The 21,276-nt window shown below is 38.4% G+C and overlaps 1 protein-coding gene across 8 annotated transcripts in view; it reads right to left on the bottom strand.

The window, feature by feature from the left end:
• The window catches only part of UBR5 (ubiquitin protein ligase E3 component n-recognin 5), a 149,118-nt gene that overhangs the window by 47,312 nt on the left and 80,530 nt on the right, over positions 1–21,276 (bottom strand). For 7 of the 8 annotated variants that reach the window (XR_007135418.1, XM_047783494.1, XM_047783495.1 and 4 more), the window contains 12 exons: positions 20,293–20,477; positions 17,981–18,090; positions 17,004–17,116; positions 15,534–15,677; positions 15,333–15,444; positions 14,695–14,849; positions 14,220–14,417; positions 9,336–9,546; positions 7,759–7,885; positions 3,778–3,929; positions 3,256–3,351; positions 2,770–2,893 (listed from right to left, as the gene is read on the bottom strand). Coding sequence is in view for 7 of the 8 variants with exons in the window: in XM_047783494.1 (XP_047639450.1) it covers positions 2,770–2,893; positions 3,256–3,351; positions 3,778–3,929; positions 7,759–7,885; positions 9,336–9,546; positions 14,220–14,417; positions 14,695–14,849; positions 15,333–15,444; positions 15,534–15,677; positions 17,004–17,116; positions 17,981–18,090; positions 20,293–20,477 (1,727 nt within the window). In the remaining variant the exon portion in view is untranslated. The remainder of the gene's footprint in view (positions 1–2,769; positions 2,894–3,255; positions 3,352–3,777; positions 3,930–7,758; positions 7,886–9,335; positions 9,547–14,219; positions 14,418–14,694; positions 14,850–15,332; positions 15,445–15,533; positions 15,678–17,003; positions 17,117–17,980; positions 18,091–20,292; positions 20,478–21,276) is intronic. The other variant, XM_047783497.1, reaches the window with a different exon arrangement.

Here is a 21,276-nt window from a genome sequence, read left to right as displayed (position 1 = left end):
AAGAATGTACAACGGGGAATGTAGTGTCGGAAAAACTGGATAATTACATGCCAAAGAATCAAACTGGACTGCTTTCTCACACCATATAAAAAACTCAAAATGGATTAATAAAGATTTAAATTATGACCCGAAACCATAAAACTCTTAAAAGCAAACAAAGGCAGTATGTTCTCTGAAAATGCTCTTAGTTTTGCTGTTTTGGATCTTCAGGCAAGGGAAACAAAAGCAAAATCAAAAAAATGGGCCTACAGCACCCTTTTGCATACTGAAGGAAACCATCACCAAAATGAAAGGGCAGCCAACCAAAGGGAGAAGATATCTGATATATCTGACATGATGCATCTGACAAGGGGTTAATACCTAAAAATACACAAAGAACTCATGCAACTCAACATGGAAAAACCCCAATCTGATTAAAATTGGCCAAGAGACCTCAACAGACATTTTTCTAAAGAAGACATACAGATGGTCAACAGATGCAAGAAAAGATGTTCAACATTACTAGTCATCAGGGAAATGCAAATCAAAACCATAATAAGATACCACCTGACTCCTCTCAGAATGGCTATCACCAAAAAGATAACAAATAACAAAGCTGCTGAGGATGTGCAGAAAAGAGAAGTCTCATACAGAGACAGAATCAGAGATACAGAGAACAAACTGGAGGCTGCCAGAGGGGAGAGGGCTCGGGGAATGAGTGAAATAGGTGAGGGAGATGAAGAGGTATAAACTTCCAGCTTAAAAAAAAAAAGAAAAGAAAAGAAAAAAAATTAGTCATGGGGATGTAACATACAATGAAGGGAACACAATCGACAATACTGTAATAACTTGGCATGGTGAAGGACGGTAACTAAATTTATCGTGATGATCTTTCTGTAATGTAAAAAATAAATAAATAAAACCAGTATGTTGTACACCTGAAACTAGTATATAATACTGCAAGTCGATTTTACTTCAATTTAAAAAGAAAAGACACTTTTCTAACTAAGTCATTCTCCATGGTAAATAATTTCCAGATACACCACTTAGGAAATTTTCTTAGCAACTCTAGGAAATTCTCCTATATTGTAACATAAAAAAGGAAAAACGGCCAGTTGGTAATTCCTACGTTTATCACCTAAAGTCAGGCAAAAGGACTATCTCTCCTGATAACACCAGCTTATTAATACAGTGGCATATTGAGTATTTTCCAGGTATTTAATATATTTCCCTAGATAAAGGAAGACAAAAAGTCAATCATTGTGAGGATACTAAAATAAAGTACTAGTGAAGAAGACATTAACTGTAGAAATACAGAGTGGACTAATAACAAAGAGAAAGCAAACTAAGAACATAAAATAACTTTTCAGACAATACCACATGATTTTGAGGAAATCATACAAAGATAAATGTTTTAAAGTACCACAAATACAAAAAAGGGACAACTGAGAAAATAAAAAGATATACTGCATCTATCTGTATATACACCTTTTTACCTATGCCTCAAATCACTAATAAATTAGTAAGATGCTTCTATAGTAATAACTCTATTTACAATCCAATGACTTATTTTACTATTGGAGCAGCCTTCATTATAGTAATCATAATTTCATAAATTTGGTCATTGTCATTCAAAGGGCAGTTAAGGCTTAAACATGAAACTGCCTTGCTTTCAGAAATTAAAAACTCAAACCACCTTCTTATACTTAAATATGGGAAGATGACATAAGGGTCATGCCTGGAAGTCTCAGTTCTGTAATCAAGAGATAGACCAGGGCTGAAATTCCAGCTCTATCACTCACTAGTGTTGTGATCCTGGGCAAATTAATTAACCTCTAAGCCCAGTGGGGATAATATCACTTAATTCAGAGAGTTATATCTAAATAAGAGTGTTTAATACAAGTATAGTTTGGCACAGATTAATAACTATGATAAAAATGCTCATGATTGAGAGTTTGTAAAGGAAGACAGACAGTCATGCTGAAAGTCGAGATGTAATCGATTCATGGTTAACAAGCATTTACAACAGAATTCTTATCAAAATCTGTAGGATTGCATGATGGCTCTGCAAGGTAAGATTTCCAAAGAATCCCTCAGAATCATCCTTGGGGTTTCAAAATACAGCTTCCAGGCCCCATTCCAGACCTGATGAGTCATACGTCTAGTGTAGAACTTGGATAAGAATCTGTCTGTGTAATTTTTAAAGTTCTCCAAGTGACAGTGATACAACTAATTCATGCCTTCAACATTTGAGAATAGCTATATGTGATCTTTTTAACATACCTACTCTGATCAAGCTAACATAAAATCAGACTGCATTTATTTAGTGTACATTGTATTACATTAAGAAGGGCTCTTTTGGAGTTCCCATCATGACTCGGCGGAAACAAATCTGACTAGTATCCATGAGGACGCAGGTTTGATTACTGGCCTTGCTCAGTGGGTTGAGGATCCGGCGTTGCCATGAGCTGGGTGTAGGTGGGAGATGTGGCTTAGACCCCTCGCTGTTGTGGCTCTGGAGTAGGCTGGCAGCTGTAGCTTTGATTCCACCCTTAGCCTGGGAACTTCCGTATGCTGTGGGTGTGGCCCTAAAAAGCCCCCCCCCCCAAAAAAGGGGGGGGGGAGGGCTCTTTCACTAAAGAGAACTCTTGGACACAGAAAATACAATGCTAGACTCTGATAAATTATTTTAAATTTAATTAAGGTAACTGTTGTTCATACATTGCAAGATCAACTTAGTACAAGGAGCTAAGCTAAACCTTCATATCAAAAGTATATAAAACTTCTTACTTGGCAGAGAGGAGTTCTCGTAGATAGGGCTGCAGAACAACACTGTCACATAGCAATTTTAATATAAAATGAGCGTTAGCCTTTCGATCCTTAGATTCTACTACAGATGGCTCTGTGGAAGGACCTGTAATTTAAGCGGATCCATTTGGTAACAAAACAAGAGTATACAAAACAGAGTGAAAGACTAATCTGAACTATTATACCAATCATCTATCAGACAGACCACCAGAAAAATATTCTAGTATTAGCAACACATTAGTAACTTCATTACAGAGAATTTAAAGAGTAACCCATTTTACAAATCTCAACTGATTAAATGTATGTACAGACCACAACCTCACTGGTATAAAGACGAGAATTCAATAGATGTTTCTAAGCCAAGAAAAGTCTCCTTGAGACAAACTGCAGATCTGTACAAAACTATATGCAAAGTGTACACGTCTATCTTCCAAAAGCCTAGGAGAATAAAACAGGAGAGATTCTCACCTGGAATGGTGGAGGTGCTTGGTCCTTGACCGGTGCCAGTCGCTGCTGTGGTAAGAGATCCCACAGCAGGGGCCAGGATAAAATCAATGTCACCATCTTTCAGTAAACAGAACAGCAGGATGTACATCATTATAGGCAACATACCCCTAACATGTGCTTTTAACTGGCCTTAAGGCTTTTCTCTGCAAGCCAAGGTCACAGCGGACAGAGGTGTGAGTTGAAACTTCTTTTCCAAACTACACATAAGGGAAGGAACCCACCTGACAAATTACTGACTATAAATCTTGATGTATTACTAGCTGGCACCTTACCAATTCAGAAATATGTATTTTGATAGAAGAGGGACATCTCACAAGACTTTGGAGAATTTTAAAGTGACAAATCCCTTAAATCTCCATAAACTAGTTATCATACTCATGCCAAAGTTAATTACTTCAGATTTCTAAATAGCCCACTGAAACATTTCTTTTCTTTCATGACCTTATCTTTTTGTTAAACGCTAAAGAAAGTAACAGATCTTACCAGGATCCATTGCAGGAGGGTCAGGAACCCAACTAGGAGGAGCAATGGGGGGTGAGACTGGATCTTGGTGGTCACTGGATGAAGCTCCAGCTTCATGTCTACCCAAACCAGCCGCTCTCAATGAACGCCGCATCATTTCCCGTAATCTCAAACTAGAAGAACATGGACAAAATCAGAGCTCACTACCACATCTGACTGTAATGATAAGGTGCACAGAACGTCTCATCTGAGATCAAAGCTTGTTCTACAAGCAAATACTCCAGGCAGGAAAGTGAAGTACAAATGCCAATTCTGGAATCACAGAATAAGTCAGCAAGGGATAGAAATGCCACTGGGGGCTCGTAGTACCCAGTTCAGCACTAGAACCACTATATTAAGCTCCCACACAAACTTAAGCACAGGGAACAAAAGTTGCAGTGAAGTAAGATTAGAAAATAATCTTTCATACAGTTAAGATAAATGAACAGCTGAACATTAAAACAAAAAAAAATCTGTCCCCTGTTTATCATCAGTAAGAATTAAGTTTAATAGTAGACATTAGCAAAACATACTGATTAGCACAAAACCATTATTGTTAGCCCACTAAATCCCTTTTTTTATGATCTTAAAAGCAATTGAAATAATATCCACACAGTAAGTAATTTTAAAACAAAGACCAATTTAGATTTATTTTTATACAAAAAGGTTTTTTTTAACAGTACAACTTCATCCCAAGGAAATTAATGAATGGAACTGGAGCTTATAAAAGGTGTTGTTAGATTAATGTCTGGGCATGAATTTTTTTGTGCTGCTATACAAAAAAAAAAAAAAATCTGCACAGGTGTGCACATCACTAAAAAGATAAAGGAATAATCACAAACACAGACCTCGTTAGGGGAACTAGTATACTACCTGTATAAAGAGCTATACCTCTGAATAAAAACTTACAACGGCTACAAAATAAACACATTAAGAACTAACAGCAACTAAGAAAGAGCACATAAGGCAAATCCCTTCATTCAGATTTACCAGGTAGGCGTTATATGTCTGCAAATAAGTAATTCAGAAAGATCTGTATTAATGTTTGAATCCTAATTCTAATAATTATTTAATCCGAGGGTAAATGTGTTTTTCCATACCAATACATTTTCACTTTTATAAGGAAACTTTTTTTTTTTAAAGGCATTTACAAAAATTTTTGCTTTCAGGAACACATCTATTTTATGAGGCTTGTGTATGATGAGGTACCTTTGGGAAGAGAAACCTTTTTTTGGAAGATTCTGCAAAGTAAATTTTAATGTCTCAAAAATATACTAGTTATTATAGTATACACTATTATCAGGGTCTTCTTCTCCCAATTTGGAAATCTGAGTTCAAGAGTTTTTATAACAGAGAGGGGAGCAGGGCACAGTGATTATTTCGGTCAAGGTCACTTCCTGTCCAAAGCTATCACCACAGAGCACGGCAGGCTCCTTACCAGTAACAGCACACACCAGGGTGACTCTTCACACTGTGATGCTCCTACACAATTTTAATTAAGCCCAACACAGACACTTGGTATCCTAATGTGTCTTACTCGAAACACACAGAGGAAAAAAAAAAAAAAAAATCAGCAATAATTGGGAGGCACTGCAAATAACCTGAAAATAAACACATGTTTTGGGCTTATTAAGAAGAATGCTGACACCAGGGTCACAAGCACAATGCCTACTGGGCCTGGAAGGTAAAATAAATTGAGGAAAGGGCAGTCAGGTGTAAGAAGTAGGGAGTAATGCAAACCAGAGGCATACATGCTCATCTAAAGGCATTCGAATTTTAAAGAAGAAAAATTTTAACACTGCATAGGCCAAACGAAACATAGGTGGGCTATTTATTCTCCAACCTCTAGCTTAGAGCAGATTAAGAATAAATGAAGATAAACTGAGACCGTAGTCTCATCTTGAACTTGCAAACTCCCAACTCTGTTGTTGTGATGTAGTCAATTCAATATTAAATGAGGGGGTCATTCCTTGTCATTTAAAAAAATTGTCCTTAACCTCTTTTCTTCATTAGGTCTTGGGAACATTTTTAAGTACAATGCCCAGCTCCTCATACAGATTCTTTAAAAATAAAAAACAAAAAACAAAAAAAAGAAAATTATTCTTCAAGATGTTGTACACAATTCATGAAGATTCACCTGTATCCTCAGTGGCTGAGGACAATACTGAGGAGATACCACCTTGGCTGCTAAGATTCAGAGTTTTGACATTTCTTCGTATAGGCTTGCCTGGAGTCATCGTATTTTCTGACAATATGGAAGAATTCAAGGATGATGTAATTTCCTCTTTGTAAGCACGTTATATCCATGCTACAGAAGCCTTAGAATCCAGTCATGTTCAAACATACCACTGTGACAAAAAAGCGAAGGTCATGTGTCTTCCAGATTAACAATCTCTAGAGTACATACACCTGCAATCAGATGCATCAATCAAGCTTTCCACTAAATCTGCCCTTTGTACTCAGGCACTATTGAGTCACATAACAAAACTTCTGAGTCAAATCATCATCTGAAGGCATTTAACAGTACTCCATTCAATATTGAAATTTCATCAGTTTTGAGCTTTACAGCTCATGAATCCCAGCCTGCATACTCATCAAGGGGCATCGCCTAGAAAATCCATTGTAGTCTAGAGGAGGGTTTCACTTCAATGAAGCAGAGTCTGTGGACTTCCTACTGCCCGGCGTGGATAATAAGACTCCTGTGCTTTCATCTGTTCAACCGGCAGCCCTGAGTTTGAATTGGTTAAGAGCACTGCAGTGAAATCTTCGGCAAATGCCTCAAAGGAGCTTACTCTGCAAATTATTTCTGTGAGCAACACATCACCCACTCTTGAAGCTCCTTTTAGTCTTTGCCTTCAAAATAATCCTTACATGAAAAAAGATGGCAGCACTGGCATTGGACCAACCATATCAAGAGTCCAACTTGATTTGCATCTGTATTTTCCCTGAGGAAATGAAATACCTGAAATAATTCAGACACTAATTTCTTCACGAAGAATTTAAGTTGCTTTCCACTTTAGACCAAACGCTTTGTCTGCCTAGTGTAGTCCTACACAAAATAAGCTGATGATAATTTCCATTTTGCATAGTCTACATAATGTTTTTGCACTGGTTTTAAATTAAAATTTGGTCACCCATAAATCGCTTTTGATGAACCTCCCTTCAGAATGTTTTTGAACCTGGGAAACTATCAGGTTGGAACGAATTGTAGAAGAATCATTTTTAAAGGGACAGATGAATATAAAACAAGAAACAGGTAAAGTGAGTCTTCGTTTTAAGTAGACTTTACAACCTATCACATATTAGCACAGTGAGCAGTGCTTCCGTTAGTGATCTGTCAAGCATCCAAGAATCCTGGCTCTCATGTCTAATATAAATGTGCTTTTTTTTCTTCAGGAAAAAAATAAAAAACAAAACCAAAAACACCTATATCCTGAATTCTTTATATTCTTCATCTATTCGAACATCTAGTAATTTTTAATGTATTACAAAGTTTTGTCCATCCCACAACTCAGAAAACCTGAAAATTCTAAATATCAAACATTCATAATAGATACCAGCCTTTCACTTCTTCCCAGATCATTGGGACATCTGAGAAATTGAGCTAAATAAGCAATCTGAAAATAAAAGGTCTAAGTTCTTTCAATTATTATGTTACTTGTTCTCCAACTAAAGAAAAGAACTTCCTAGGAAGTAAGAATGATAAATTTAAAACACATTCAAAGAATCAAGTTCAAACTACGCATCTAAGTTACCTCAAATTTTTGAAGGATCCTATTATTGTTCTACTCTTAACCTCCAATTAGATATTGTCAGATATTGTTCCCAGAGTGATATTGGGAGGAACAAAAATAAAACAAAAGGACCTACCAATTCATGCATATGATAGGGAAGAGATACATTTCTTTCTGTACTTGGATTACGTTTCCGCCAATTAAACTTTCCTGGTAAAAATCACATTACCTTCGACTACTTGATGATCCAGCCCGATTACCTGGGCCATTACTTGAGACAACGGATATTGCATTTGCAATGGCCTCCACAGCAGAAAGCCTTTCTGCAAATGTATTTCTTTCAGAGCGCTCTGCTTCTGAAACAAGAGAAAAAATTAGGATCAGTTTAAATTTCAAAAGTAACAAGTATCGCTAGGTATTCTGTGCTCTAATTCACATACTAGTGATAAAAGCTTTGTTTTTACTTAGAATTATTTCCTTATTCTGTCTTACTTTTCAACCCCCCAAAATAAAAAACAGGGTTATTCACAAGCAGGCTGAAATTTAGTTTTCACTAACAAGGAAGAAAAGACTCATATAGCAGTACCTTAGTCTCATCTTATAAGCCTTTAGTGAGTCAGTGGTAACATGATAAAGGTCAGAAACTTGAAAAACACTTATTCAAAAACTACCAGAATGTCATCGACAGAATTCAAAAAAAGGAAAATCATTATGAATTACACAGTTGCACTTTTTCAGTTTCCCTGTTCACTTAGCCAATTAAAAACTTTAGGGCAAAAAAAATGATAAAAACAAACAAACAAAAAAAACTTATTTACTTTTCCAAAACATCGAACACTAGGTTATTTTTCTCTATATATTCTTAAAATTGGGATAGCAAAATAATTCTCATGGTTATAAAAGTCACCTATAATTACAAAATCAGTAAACTCTTAAGTACTATATATACAGTTTGTTTATAACAACATACAGTTCGTATATAGCAAAACAGAATTTAAGACAACAGAAACACATTGATAAGAAAATTTCTTATTCATGTTACATATTCATCCTCACAAAAGAACAGGCATTTTTTACCTTCTGAGAATGTCAAAGCTCCTAGACTTTACAAAACAAAGTAAAAGTACATATGAATTTTTTTTTTTTGTCTTTTTTGTCTTTTTGTTGTTGTTGTTGTTGTTGTTGCTATTTCTTGGGCCGCTCCCGGGGCATATGGAGATTCCCAGGCTAGGGTTTGAATCGGAGCTGTAGCCACCAGCCTACGCCAGAGCCACAGCAACGCGGGATCCGAGCCGCGTCTGCAACCTACACCACAGCTCACGGCAACGCCAGATCCTTAACCCACTGAGCAAGGGCAGGGACCGAACCCGAAACCTCATGGTTCCTAGTCGGATTTGTTAACCACTGCGCCACAACGGGAACTCCCATATGAATTCTTTATAGTGATTTTCTTTTCTTTCTTTTAATAATTTTTGTATTTTCAAAACTGACCAAAATTCCTTTTAAAACTTTCGAAACTGACCAAAAAGCTTTTTAGGGCCTAACCGTGGCATACAGAGGTTCCCAGGCCAGGGGTCGAATCAGAGCTACAGCTGCCGGCCTACACCACAGCCACAGCAACGCGGGATCCGAGCCACGTCTGCCACCCACACTACAGCTCACAGCAACACCGGATCCTTGACCCACTGAGCGTCCAAGGTTCGAACCTGAAACCTCATGGTTCCTAGTCAGATTCGTGTCCACTGCGCCATGACAGGAACTCCCTAAAATTCCTTTTAAAGATCATGTTATACTCCTTAATCTTACCCTCTTCTTCTTTAGTTTCCTTATTGCTGGTCGGAAAGCAAACTGATACACAAGCATGCAAAATATTTCTATTTCCATCACATCTGTGGCTGATGAATGTCTGCAGCATCTGTAGATTTTGTTCTAAAACAACTGCTTGCTCAAGATTCATAAGGTATTGTCGACAGGCCTCATAGTCACAGCGTAGGATGTGCTGCATTAAGGTTTGTTTCTGTGCTCGGATAAAACAGCAAAAAAATTTTAATGAGTTTGAATAGCACATTACACAGGTCAAACATTTCTCATGGCCAACACAATAATATAATCAGCTTTGGCAGATATGCAGAGATAATTTAAGGTGGCCTGGCAAAAGCAGCTGAACTTAATGGCACTCAGAAGCAGAGAACACGACTGAGAGGAACGAGAGAGTCAGTCAACTTTCTGTAAAGGACCAGTAAATAGTTTCAGCTTTTGCACCTACCTCAACGCTGTGACCAGAGCAGGAAAGCAGCCATATACAACCCATGAAGGAATGCAAGTGGCTGGAATGAACCTACAGATTGTAGTTACAGAACCTTTAATTTACATCATATGTAACTAATTAGAATCCTATTGGTACTGCTCACCAGGCAAGTAGAGGGTATACATTTTACTCCAAGCTTATTCTCATCCTCTTGCCTCTTTAAGGTTACATCACACTATGGTGTGTACGTAAAACCCAAAACCTTCAACTCCCCTCAGTAATCACGACAGATGCAATACGCCAAAGGTGACAACTAGTGTCCATCACAGTCAAGGACACAGTAGTACTGATAAAGTACCTACCTGAGAAACAGCATGCTAGGACTGAATATCTGCTTCCCTCTCCCCGCAAATTCATGATGAAGCCTCATCCCCAATGTGATGGTATTTGGAGGCAGAGCCTTTGGCCAGTGACTAGGTCATGAGGGTGGAGCCTTCAGGAATGTGATCAGTGCCCTTAAAAGGAGCTGGAGAGACCAGAGTTCTCTCCTGCTGCTGCGTGACGACACATGGCCATCTCTGAACCAGTGAAAGGGCCCTCGCCAGACACTGAATCTGCCCACCCTGATCTTAAGTTTCCCACCTTCCTTAACTGTGAGAAGTAAATTTCGGCTGTCTATAAGCCACTCTGTCTGTACTGGCTTAAACAGACTAAGACACAGCATGAACATACCTAAGAGTTCAAATGTACTTTTTTCGGAATGGTAACAAACATAGTTATGAGATTATTTAATGGACTGCATGTAAAGCATTAGTTATAGAAAACAAGTAAATCTGTTCACTTTAACTAGAATTAGGGACTAGAAGAAAGCAGATGGGAATGAATGTGTGGGAATACAAAGGAAAGGAAAAAGATGCTTTTGAACATGCCACCTCTCCACAAACTAAGTAACCTATCCTTTCCCCCAACCTTATGGAGAGGAGAGGAAGTAACAACCGGGGAAGGAGAACACAAGAAAATACAACTGCAAAACTGTTTTCAGTACCTGACACTGGAGTGTGGAACTAACTAGGGTTCTGAGGTGGCCCCAAAAACTGCACGCTCCAGTTCAAGAGTAAGAAGGGGGGCCACACAAGACTAAATTTGCCAAAGTCTAGCAACATACATGCATTAATCAATACATTGAGAGAATATGTCAAGGTCTCTCCAGAGAATAAAAAGCATAGTACTTTTTAAAATCAATCTCTTTTGCTGCACGCTGCTGTGACACAGAATGTTTTCAAGAAATCAGCCCGTCATCTGGTTGGAAGCAGCTCTCATCCCCAACTTGCTGGTCAGCATAGGGGCTCTCACGGCAACGCATCAATACTACACTCACTATGTCATGGCTTAAAAGCTTATTCCACATCACGCCATGCTGTCCCTGATTCACATAACAAAAGGCAGAGTGCAGGAAAAATTTCTGCACATCGACTGTGCTCCAAGCTTTAACAAATGAGGTACAAAGACAAATAATGACACACTTTAGCCCTACCCTTGCGATGCTGACAAAGAGCAGCAAATGCCTACAGAAGCATCTCGAATAGCATGAATGAGTGAAGGAGGCTACGTACGTATGAAGAAGACAGCACGAACCGTCTAATATATGGCAACTAGCATGTAGACTCAGAGCAGCTAATTTTAAGTAATGAAATTGCAATGAATTGGAGAGACTACGTATAGCCTCTAAAAGGAGCAGATTAATGTTTTAATGAAGGCCCACGTTACCGGATCTTCTAATTTTTTAAGAGCAACTGAAAAGCTGGGTTATAAATATAAATCCTGTGATTTCTGAATGTCGACGACCAATCAAGAATTTTTAAATGATGTGAAGGCTATTTCAAGGGGCCAAGTTCTGGCCACAGCCCCCTTCTTTAACCCCACACCTGTACCAGTTTGGAACCATGAGTCTGGTAGGTGACAATTAAAGCTAAACCAAGAATATGTGCCTCTAAACAAAAACTAATAGGTAGTTCTCAGGAGCACCTAGGTTCAGATTATTTTAGATACAATTCTAATAAGCTTATCACCTCCAACCTACTGGAGGATAAATAAGCTCTCATTCTTTTTTTTTTTTTCTTTTTAGGGCCGCACACATGGCATATAGAGGCTCCCAAGCTAGGGGTCAAATCAGGAGCTGTACCGCCGGCCTACGCCACAGCCACAGCAACGCCAGATCCGAGCCATGTCTGCGACCTACACCACAGCTCACGGCAACACCAGATCCTTAACCCACTGAGCCAGGCCAGGGATTGAACGTGCGTCCTCAGGGATGCTGGTCAGATTCATTTCCACTGAGCCACAACAGGAACTCCCTAAGTTCCCATTCTAAGCTCCATTTCCAACTTTTATAGAAAAGCTCCTCGAGAGTTGTCTGTATCTCCAGTTCCTCAACTCCCATTTTCTCCTGAGCTCATTCCAATCAGGCTTTCCTTCCCACCCTTGATGACCTAGAAGGAGCCACACACAAAAGTGAGTATTCAGGGCAGGCCTTACTGGCCAACAGCATCACGTGCTACAGCTGAACAACACACTGCTTGACGCGCACTCTTCACTTAGCTTCTGAGACAACAATCATTCTAGTTTTCCTCCAACTCCTTCTCAGTCTCTTGTGCAAGTTCCTCTTCGTCTCCTGGCATTTAAACGTTGAGACCATTCTCATGGCTAAGTCCTTAGGGCTTGTTTCTTTCTCCTCCAAGACTTCAGTAATCCCAGTGAGAATAATGCCTCTAAATATCACAGAGAGACGGACAACTCCTCTAAGTATGTTTCTCCAGTTTGCTCCTCTCTCTCCTGGTCCTTCCAACGTCCACATCTAACTCTCTATTCACCATCTCCTCTTGGATCTGATAAGAACCTAAACGTAACAACTCTAACAACTCGGGCTGTCATCCTCCTGAACCCGCTTCATGCCTGCAGTCTTCATCTTGATAAATGGCCATTTCATTCTTCAAAACGTTTTGCCCTCTTGCTTCAACTGTTTGACACCCTGTATTTAGCCATACGCAGATCCTGTTTGCTCTCCTTTAAAACATACTGCAGTATTATCTAGAATTGAAGCACTCATTAATCACTCCTGGGCCAAGCCAATATCACCTTCCACCCTAAATCCTTTTATTAGCCCCCTAACTGGTCTCCTGACTTCCAACCTATGCCCTCGTATTCTCAGTATATCAGTAGTGACTTTTTAAAAATCGAAGTAAAATCAGATCTGCTCAAATTACTCCAGTAACTTCCAGTGGTGTTGCCTCCACATCTGACAAATACAAATAAATACCTCAACCACAATACGTTCGAAAACTAAACTCATCCTCTTCCCTATCTCACTTGTCTCTCCTCCTATTTTTCATCTCCCCATCAACCACGCCTTCCTTTCACTTACTGCTGACATCCTGTCACCAAGCTTTAGAGCTACTACTTCCTTAAGATCATTTAAATCCATCCCTTCTTCTTGTTGCCAAGAGTTAAGGCTTCCTCTGTTTCTAACGTGGAAAATTACATTAGCTTTTTTACCTGGTCTCTAAATTTCTGCTCTCTATCAACTGCTCATCTTCATTAAAAAACAAGCAAACACAGGGAGTTCCTGTTGTGACTCAGCAAGTTAAGAACCCGACTGGTATCCGCAAGGTTGTAGGTTCCATCCCTGGTTGCCCTCAGTGGGGTAAGGATTCAGCATTGCTGTGAGCCAAGGCGGAGGTCGCAGGCAAGGCTTGGATCCCTTGTTGCTGTGGCTGTGGCTGTGGCATAGGCCAGCAGCTGTAGCTCTGATCAGACCCCTAGGTTGGGAACTTCATATGCTTTGAGTGCGGTCCTTAAACAACCAACCACCCAAATAACTTAAAAAACCAAACAAGAACCCCCTAAATAACTTAAAATCCTTCTCTCCTAGCTCTCTGGGGAATTCTTAAGCCCCCTATAGGTTAACACACAAGGCACCCGACCCCAAAGCCTTTCTCCCACCTTATCCATTGCCTTTCATTGCTCCATATGAACCCTAACTTTCAGTTCTTTTGAAAGCATGTACATGTTCTCCCACCATATTACTGAGATTCACAAAGGCTGCTCTGCGTGCGTGCCTAAGATAACACCTCCCACCTGCATCTTCGGTCTAGGAGACCCCTATCTGTTTACTTAAAACGATGTCCAGGTATCACCTCCTCAGAGAAGCCTCTACGGTCACAGCTGGATTTATAACCCTCCCTCCTGTGTTCTACGACACTATGCATGCCTTACTAAAACACTTGAACCACACTGTCATCAATGGTACACTCATCTCTCTTGTCCTAATAGACCATTAGGTCCTGCAGGGAAGCGGTAATGAATGATCTAGTCGAGACTGTTTCCCTAGACTCTAATAGCGTCTTGGGAACTGAAATGACAAGCAGTTTCAAAAGTCAGATTACCTCTACAGCCATGATGATAATAGCAGCTTTCTTTTTGATTGTTGAATTGGCAGGAAGATTTATTAAAGAATGTACACCCATTCCAAGACTACTAATAGGTGGAAGATCAAGCCAGTCAGGATCCCTTATTCCTCCCATGCAGTCTTTGGCCATTGGATAGATAGTACCATTTCCATCTCGAAGAATAATAGGAGATTCCTATAACAGAGGGGAAAATAGTAAAGGCTGCTTCCCAATCAAAAACACATGCCTGATTTTTTCAACAGGTATATATATATACATATTTTCAAATTAGATTTTATATACATCCACGTTTGTAACAGTGACCAAGTAAGAAACTTAGTGTTAAAATGTGCTGAATGTTCTCAACACTTCAACAATTCAATTATGAGCAAGCTGGAGCCAGAACCCTAAGCTTCACAAAAATGCCAATGTTGTCTTAAAACTTTTCAAAAACAAAAATAAGCCTCTATACCTGTCCAGCAGTGAAAATGGCTACATTCCTCTCGTTCTGACCAAGGAAAGCGATGCTACTTGTAGGGAAATTATTTTCCTGTTCTGCTTTTCCTGTTGCGAGATCAAAGATACAGTACCGTACCCAATTTCCAGTCTTCAAAACAGCATGCACGCCTTCAGAAAGACATGTTTAAAAAAAAAAAAAGTTATACATCTTCAGTAAACTCTAGGAAGTACGTACCAAATTTTACATCTCTAGCCACATTTGAAATGTAGACACAGTTCATTCCATAATATTATATATGGGGGGAAAAAACTATCAAGCACCCGAAAATACTTTTTTATTATTATTATTTTTCATCAGTTTTTTTTTTTTTTTGGTCTTTTTAATTTAGGGCTGCACCCCCAGCAATACAGAAGTTCCCAGGCTAGGGGTCAAACTGGTGCTGTAGCTGCCAGCCTACACCACAGCTCATGGCAACACCAGATCCTTAACCCACTGAAGGAGGCCAGGGATCGAACCTGTGTCCTCAAAGATATCAGTCGGGTTTGTTGCCGCTGAGCCACAATGGGAACTTCTTTGTCGTATCCCCATTTGCTGCAGAGGTATTCACAGGATATAGAGCACATCCCACCGAAAAGTTACAAAATCTTTACCTTTGGAATCCACATTCACTGCTAGTATTTCTGTTTTTTCAGGTATACAAAGCTTTTTAGGAGTCCTCTGGAAACAGTCAGGAACTTTTGGTGTTCCACCAGTTTTGACAACCTGTATGACACAGAAGGAATTCTGCTCTCAAATCTGTAACATACTCGAGGTCCCAACATCCACCTGCTGAAGAATCCCGCTCCACTTACCTGCAGTTCATCTATTCTAAGTAACCGACAATCCTGCAGGAGAGAAGAAGGGTCAGCATCTGAACCGGAGTTGCTCTGACAGTTTGTATTACTGGATGTTCCCGGAAATTTTACAGCAACATAGGCACCATCCACTTTCAGCACCTAGAATACAGGTAGATATGCTAAATGTTAACACCAACTCAGATGAAATCAACATGCAAATTATATTCATTGAACAAATTAACAATGAAGGCATTTAATTCCTTATGAGTATGCTTCTTCAATGATTACCGAGTTAAAAAATTAACCTGAAAATATTCAGCAAAGCCATGTGGTTGATGTCTACATCCGAGACTTATTTTCTATGGAACAACTGACCCACACGGACAGTGATTAGTGTGTGGATGTTTAGCAATCAACTAAAAAAATTAAGTATAATCCATGAAATCCTCCTACCCTTCCTCTTCAGTAGTTTAGAGCCCCACTCTGCCAAAGAACTTTTGCGATGATGGAAACACTTTGTATCTGCATGGTCCAATATGCCAGCTGTTAGCCATAACTGGCTACCGGGCACTTGAAACGAAGCTACTATGACCAAGCAACTGACTTGCCAAAGTTATTAACATTAATAAATTTAACTGGCTACATATATGGCCAGTGGCTACCATACTGGACAACACAGATACAGTCAGCAATGCACAGAAAGCCGAGCACAGGACTTGAAACCAGAATGCTTGAGTTCCAACTCTGCTACTTACTGCTTTTGATTTTAAGCCAGTGAGATCTTCTTTGGAAAAAAAAAAAACAAAAAAAACAGCTGCCCATAAACTACTTTGTTTGAAAATCCAATGCGATAATACATAGAAAGGCCTTTCTAAACTGCAGGACATGATGGATCTACTCTGTCTTTTAAGCACACATGAAAGACCATCGCATTTCAGAAACTAAAGAGCAATCAGGAAAACCTTTACTTGGCAGATATGCTATAGCTATAGACCCATTTTGTTTTTACGATGTGTGAAGAGAAAGGTGAAATTAATGGCATTCCAGCTGATGGACTCTACTCACTTGGTTTCTTAGAAGGCAAGCCCCTCTCCAGGAAGAAGGGAAGAGAAAGTGGAAGCTTAAAGATAGTAATAAGATTTTTAAATGTTACAGAATATCATCTCCATTAAAACTGTCTAATAGTCCCCAAGAATGGACTGTATCAAAAAGTAATGTTACCTCTTTGCAACTTTTCTGTTTTTTAAAAAGCAGCATTATCACCATAAAATGCTCAAGGAGAGGCATAATAATCATCACTTCATCGGTTAGGGACAAAGGAGATACGTGCATCAGGTTAAAGCATGGGACTCAAGAGGTCATTAGAGGTGAGAAGCCAAGCCGCCTCGAGGAAGGGCTGATGAGCACTCACCAACCAAAAACTCTTCCATACCCAATACCACTACCGCTCAGTTAGTGACTGATTCTTAGATATTCTGAACAAACCTTGCCAACAGGAACATTCTTAACATCTTCCACAAAAACGACTTCCCGAAGAGACCACTGCTCTTCGTTCACCTTTTCCTCCTCTTTGGGGGCAGGGGTAGACCGTCGTCGTTCTTAGACAACAACAAAATGGTAAGTACCAAAAAGAAAATGTGAAAGAGACTTTATAGATTTCATCTAAATATATGAAAAAAGATCATTTGTAAAGGGATACATACTTAAGATACATAAACAAAAATTTCCTGAACTACTACTGCTTTACAGACTTCACGATTAACTTCCACTTCAAATGAATTCACAGTGAAAAATATCCTCATCTGTTAATGCCTGACAATATTAATAAATACACGAATAATTACACTACTATAAACAATGGCAAAGAAGAAATTAAATACTTCTTTTTGACCCTCAAAATTACGGCTGTCTGACCAAGGTTTAAAAAGGAAGATCTGGTGGCCTGTTCTTCAAACTATCACATGACTATTAAAAACGAACTTTCAATTTCCGTGGGTACAAAGCAACTGTAGCTATAAAATTTTGGAATGCAAAAAAAAAAAAAAAATTTGGAATGCTTTAAAAAAAAAAAAAAAAAAACTCTTCAAATTCAAGGTGCAGTAATAAATCTAGGTTTATAAATTCTACAATTCTGAGCAAAAGTTCTGACCATAACCAATTTATAATAATAACAATTTCAACAAAGGCAGGCAGATATTCTAGAGAGTGGCAGTTACTTCCTTCTATTACTACGATGCATTTTACTTCTGGTGAAAGTTACAGCTCCCAGAAACAACACTGCAAATACTGTTTTCCCATTTAAAGTTGCTCATTAAAAAAAAAAAAATCAAACTAGTAGGAACACAATTTATATTAAAAGATGTTTAAAAATGGTCTGAGTTGCCTCAAATCAGAAACCAACTGAACCCAGGGGTCTGCCCAGGACCTTGCTGTGACCAACGGGTACTACACATAAAACTTACTGTATGGCATCGATGCACTGCTGGCAATTGAGGACGCATCACTGCACGTGGAGGCTGGAGAGGGCGGAGGACCCATTTCCGTTTTCACTGGTTCCTGCTTACTTTCAGGCCTGCAATTATAAATGAGACACTCTTTATCATTAGGAAAAAGAAATATCAGGAACCTGTCAAATGGCTTATTTTTAAGACTCAAGTTTATTTTCATAAGAGAATGAAACAGTAGAAGCTTGTACAAAATGGTATTATTCTTTAGGATACAAGGTACTGAAAAAGATACACAGTACATACTTCAAATTTCTAATAATGTTTTAAAATAGGAAAGGGAAATTATCATGTGAAGAGATCAACAACTTGGAACAATGGTTCAGATAAGCCTTATTTAGGAATAATAACAAAAGCTACACTCAGTTTTATCAACAGCTTTATCCAAAGCCTCTTGAGCAAACAAGTTTAATGTTTTAGTGAACAATGACTTGGACATAGCAATTTAACTGAAAAGATAGCAAAAGCAATTTTAAAAAAGCCCACTAGATCATTAATTTCCTAGAGTTCAAAGGAGGAACTCTACTCACAATGGTTTACAAAACTTTGTTTACCACCAGAGGTTCAAGAATAATCACTTGCTATAAATGAAATGAAAATTATAGTATATTAATAAACTATCCCTCTTTCTTGAGATACTTTGTTATTGTCATACCTGAAAAGATAACTACATCTATATTCCGCAGATAGTAAAAATTAAATATATTTTATTCATTAAAGGGCAGAAATCAATTTTTGGACAGACAAGTCATGTATTACTCAGAAATTTGTTACATATAGATCACTCTGGTTATATAATGTAATCAAGGCCATTGTCTTAACCCCTCATCTGCTATTATTCCCACCAGGGATCTCACATGGGTTTAGAAATAGTCCATAGAAAACAGTGGTATTTTCATCAGCATCTCAGCAAAGAGCTCAGTACGAGCACACATGAATTCTCATGGCTGCTCTGCAAACCTTGTGACCATGGAGGCAGGCCAGTACTGACTCATCACCAACACGCTCTTATAAAGTCAACACATTTCCATGACTAGAAGAGTCTAATGACATGAAAACGATGATCTTCTTAATATTTAATTTCATTTTGATATTGTACTCAGCTCATTAGTATAGATGGCAAATTTCAAGGAAGATTATGAAAAATTTAATAAATCACAGGATATAAATACCATATTCTATTTTAATCTCTTCTATTTGTGCATATGAAAAAGATTCCAAGTGCTCTTCAGAGTTTCACAAACAATGATTTCACTACTTTTATTTTTAAGATAAAAATCAATGTAAGTAGAGAGAAAATATAAATCTATTTTTAAAAACAAGACAGAGAACAAAGCACAAAACAAAGCACAAAAACCTTAATTAGGCATAATTACAATATTATGGTCTATTAAAGCATTTTTTAACTTATTTAAAAATACAAGGGTTTAAAAGTAACCCTTGTACTATCACTCCATTCATTTGCACAAACTAAAAAATTTCAGAACTTTAAAAATCTATATGTATAGTATAGTCCCAGTCATTTTTTTCAATGCTTGTATACATTCTGGAAAAAAGAAAGTAGTACATCAGAACACTTAAAACATGATTTCTGGAATGTGCTGTTATATTACTCTTCCACGTTTCTATAATGGTCACGTAATTTTATAAGATTAAGAAAAAATTATTTTGAAACAATATTCAAGTTTTGAAGTTCATGTAGCTAACAACAAAATTACAAGACATATTTTTAAAGATGAGTAGATGCTTCTAAAAGTGTAGCTGTTAAGATCTGTGTATCTGGTTCCCAAACAGTAACGCAGTCTGAGAATGTGGGGTGTACACAATTTAGCGGAATTTCTGTTCACATACCCCCTCAACCTAAAAGTTTACAAACCTTTTATAGAATCTCCCTCCCCAGCACATTAGCCTTTAAAACGCTTCGAAATTAAGATGATTACACATGGAAAGAAGAGAGAAGTCTGCCTAGGACGGTAAGGCTGAGCACGTTATCACTGCTACACGACACCTCCAAAGGACACATTCTAATGGTAAATGACATCAAAGGAGAACTCTACGCTGCCATATAAGAATAAGTATAATATACAAATATTACCCATGTTGCAAACAGGAAATTTTACCAATACCTTTCAAAATGTAGAGGGTCCTTCCCTCTTGTTAATGTTTATCTATGTTACTGTACACCGCTGAGTCTCCCAACTACCCCCTTCATACACAGAGCAAACTAGAAACTAGTGTCAACTCAAGATTAGTCAGGACACAGTACTTACTTAGCTTCGGTGGTTTTGCTAGCTTTGTCCATGCTTTTCAAGCTCTCAGGAGATCGCAGTTGAAATCTACAGCTATCATTCATATTCCAAACTGATTCCATTAAGACACCAACTTTAGGAATCCCAGCACTAATTGAAAATGCAACCGCTCCAGCATGATAGAGAGGATTATTTCTTAAGCATACCTAGCAAATAAAAGAAAAACCACCATCAAGATGACATAACTTGAAAACAAACCAGAATTAATTCAAATGTATGAAAATACAACATACAAAAGGTCTGCTTCCTAGATTTTCCAAATGCAAGCTTATATAATCAATAAAATTAACAAAGCACTCAAATCTCCAGCAAGAAATGTATTCCCAAAATTAAGGAACAGGAATAATTTTATCACAGCTGCTAAAAATTAATTTCAAAATTTCATGCAACAAATACCCTGATTGTTCTGCTACAAGGACACAGGAGAGAAACAGCAGAGGAGAAACTAAAAAGGTTGTCATTTAAAAAGTGAAATGTGGGAGTTCCCATCGTGGCGCAGTGGTTAACAAATCCAACTAGGAACCATGAGGTTGCGGGTTCAATCCCTGCCTTTGCTCAGTGGGTTAAGGATCCGGCGTTGCCATGAGCTGTGGTGTAGGTCTCAGGCGAGGTTTGGATCCCGCACTGCTGTGGCTCTGGCATAGGCCGGTGGCTACAGCTCCAATTAGACCCCTCGCTTGGGAACCTCCATATGCCGCGGGAGCAGCCCCAGAAATGGCAAAAAGACAAAAAAAAAAAAGTGAAATGTGAACAATTATAATTTTTGTCTGTTTCTTATCATTTGAAATTATTTTCTTTCTTAATTCATGATGCTATACAGAGGCTCCATAACTTTACAGATATTTGTTTCCCTCAGAAGACTGTTGTTTTCTATAGGCCAGAATTTTCACCAAATATATGTTTCATCTTAAACAGAGAATAAGAGTTCCTGCTGTAGCACAGTGG

This window comes from Phacochoerus africanus, chromosome 6 (genome assembly GCF_016906955.1).
Source record: "Phacochoerus africanus isolate WHEZ1 chromosome 6, ROS_Pafr_v1, whole genome shotgun sequence".
Classification (NCBI taxonomy): domain Eukaryota; kingdom Metazoa; phylum Chordata; class Mammalia; order Artiodactyla; family Suidae; genus Phacochoerus; species Phacochoerus africanus.
Note: the sequence above shows the minus strand (reverse complement) of the source record. Positions and strands in the feature narration are given on the sequence as shown.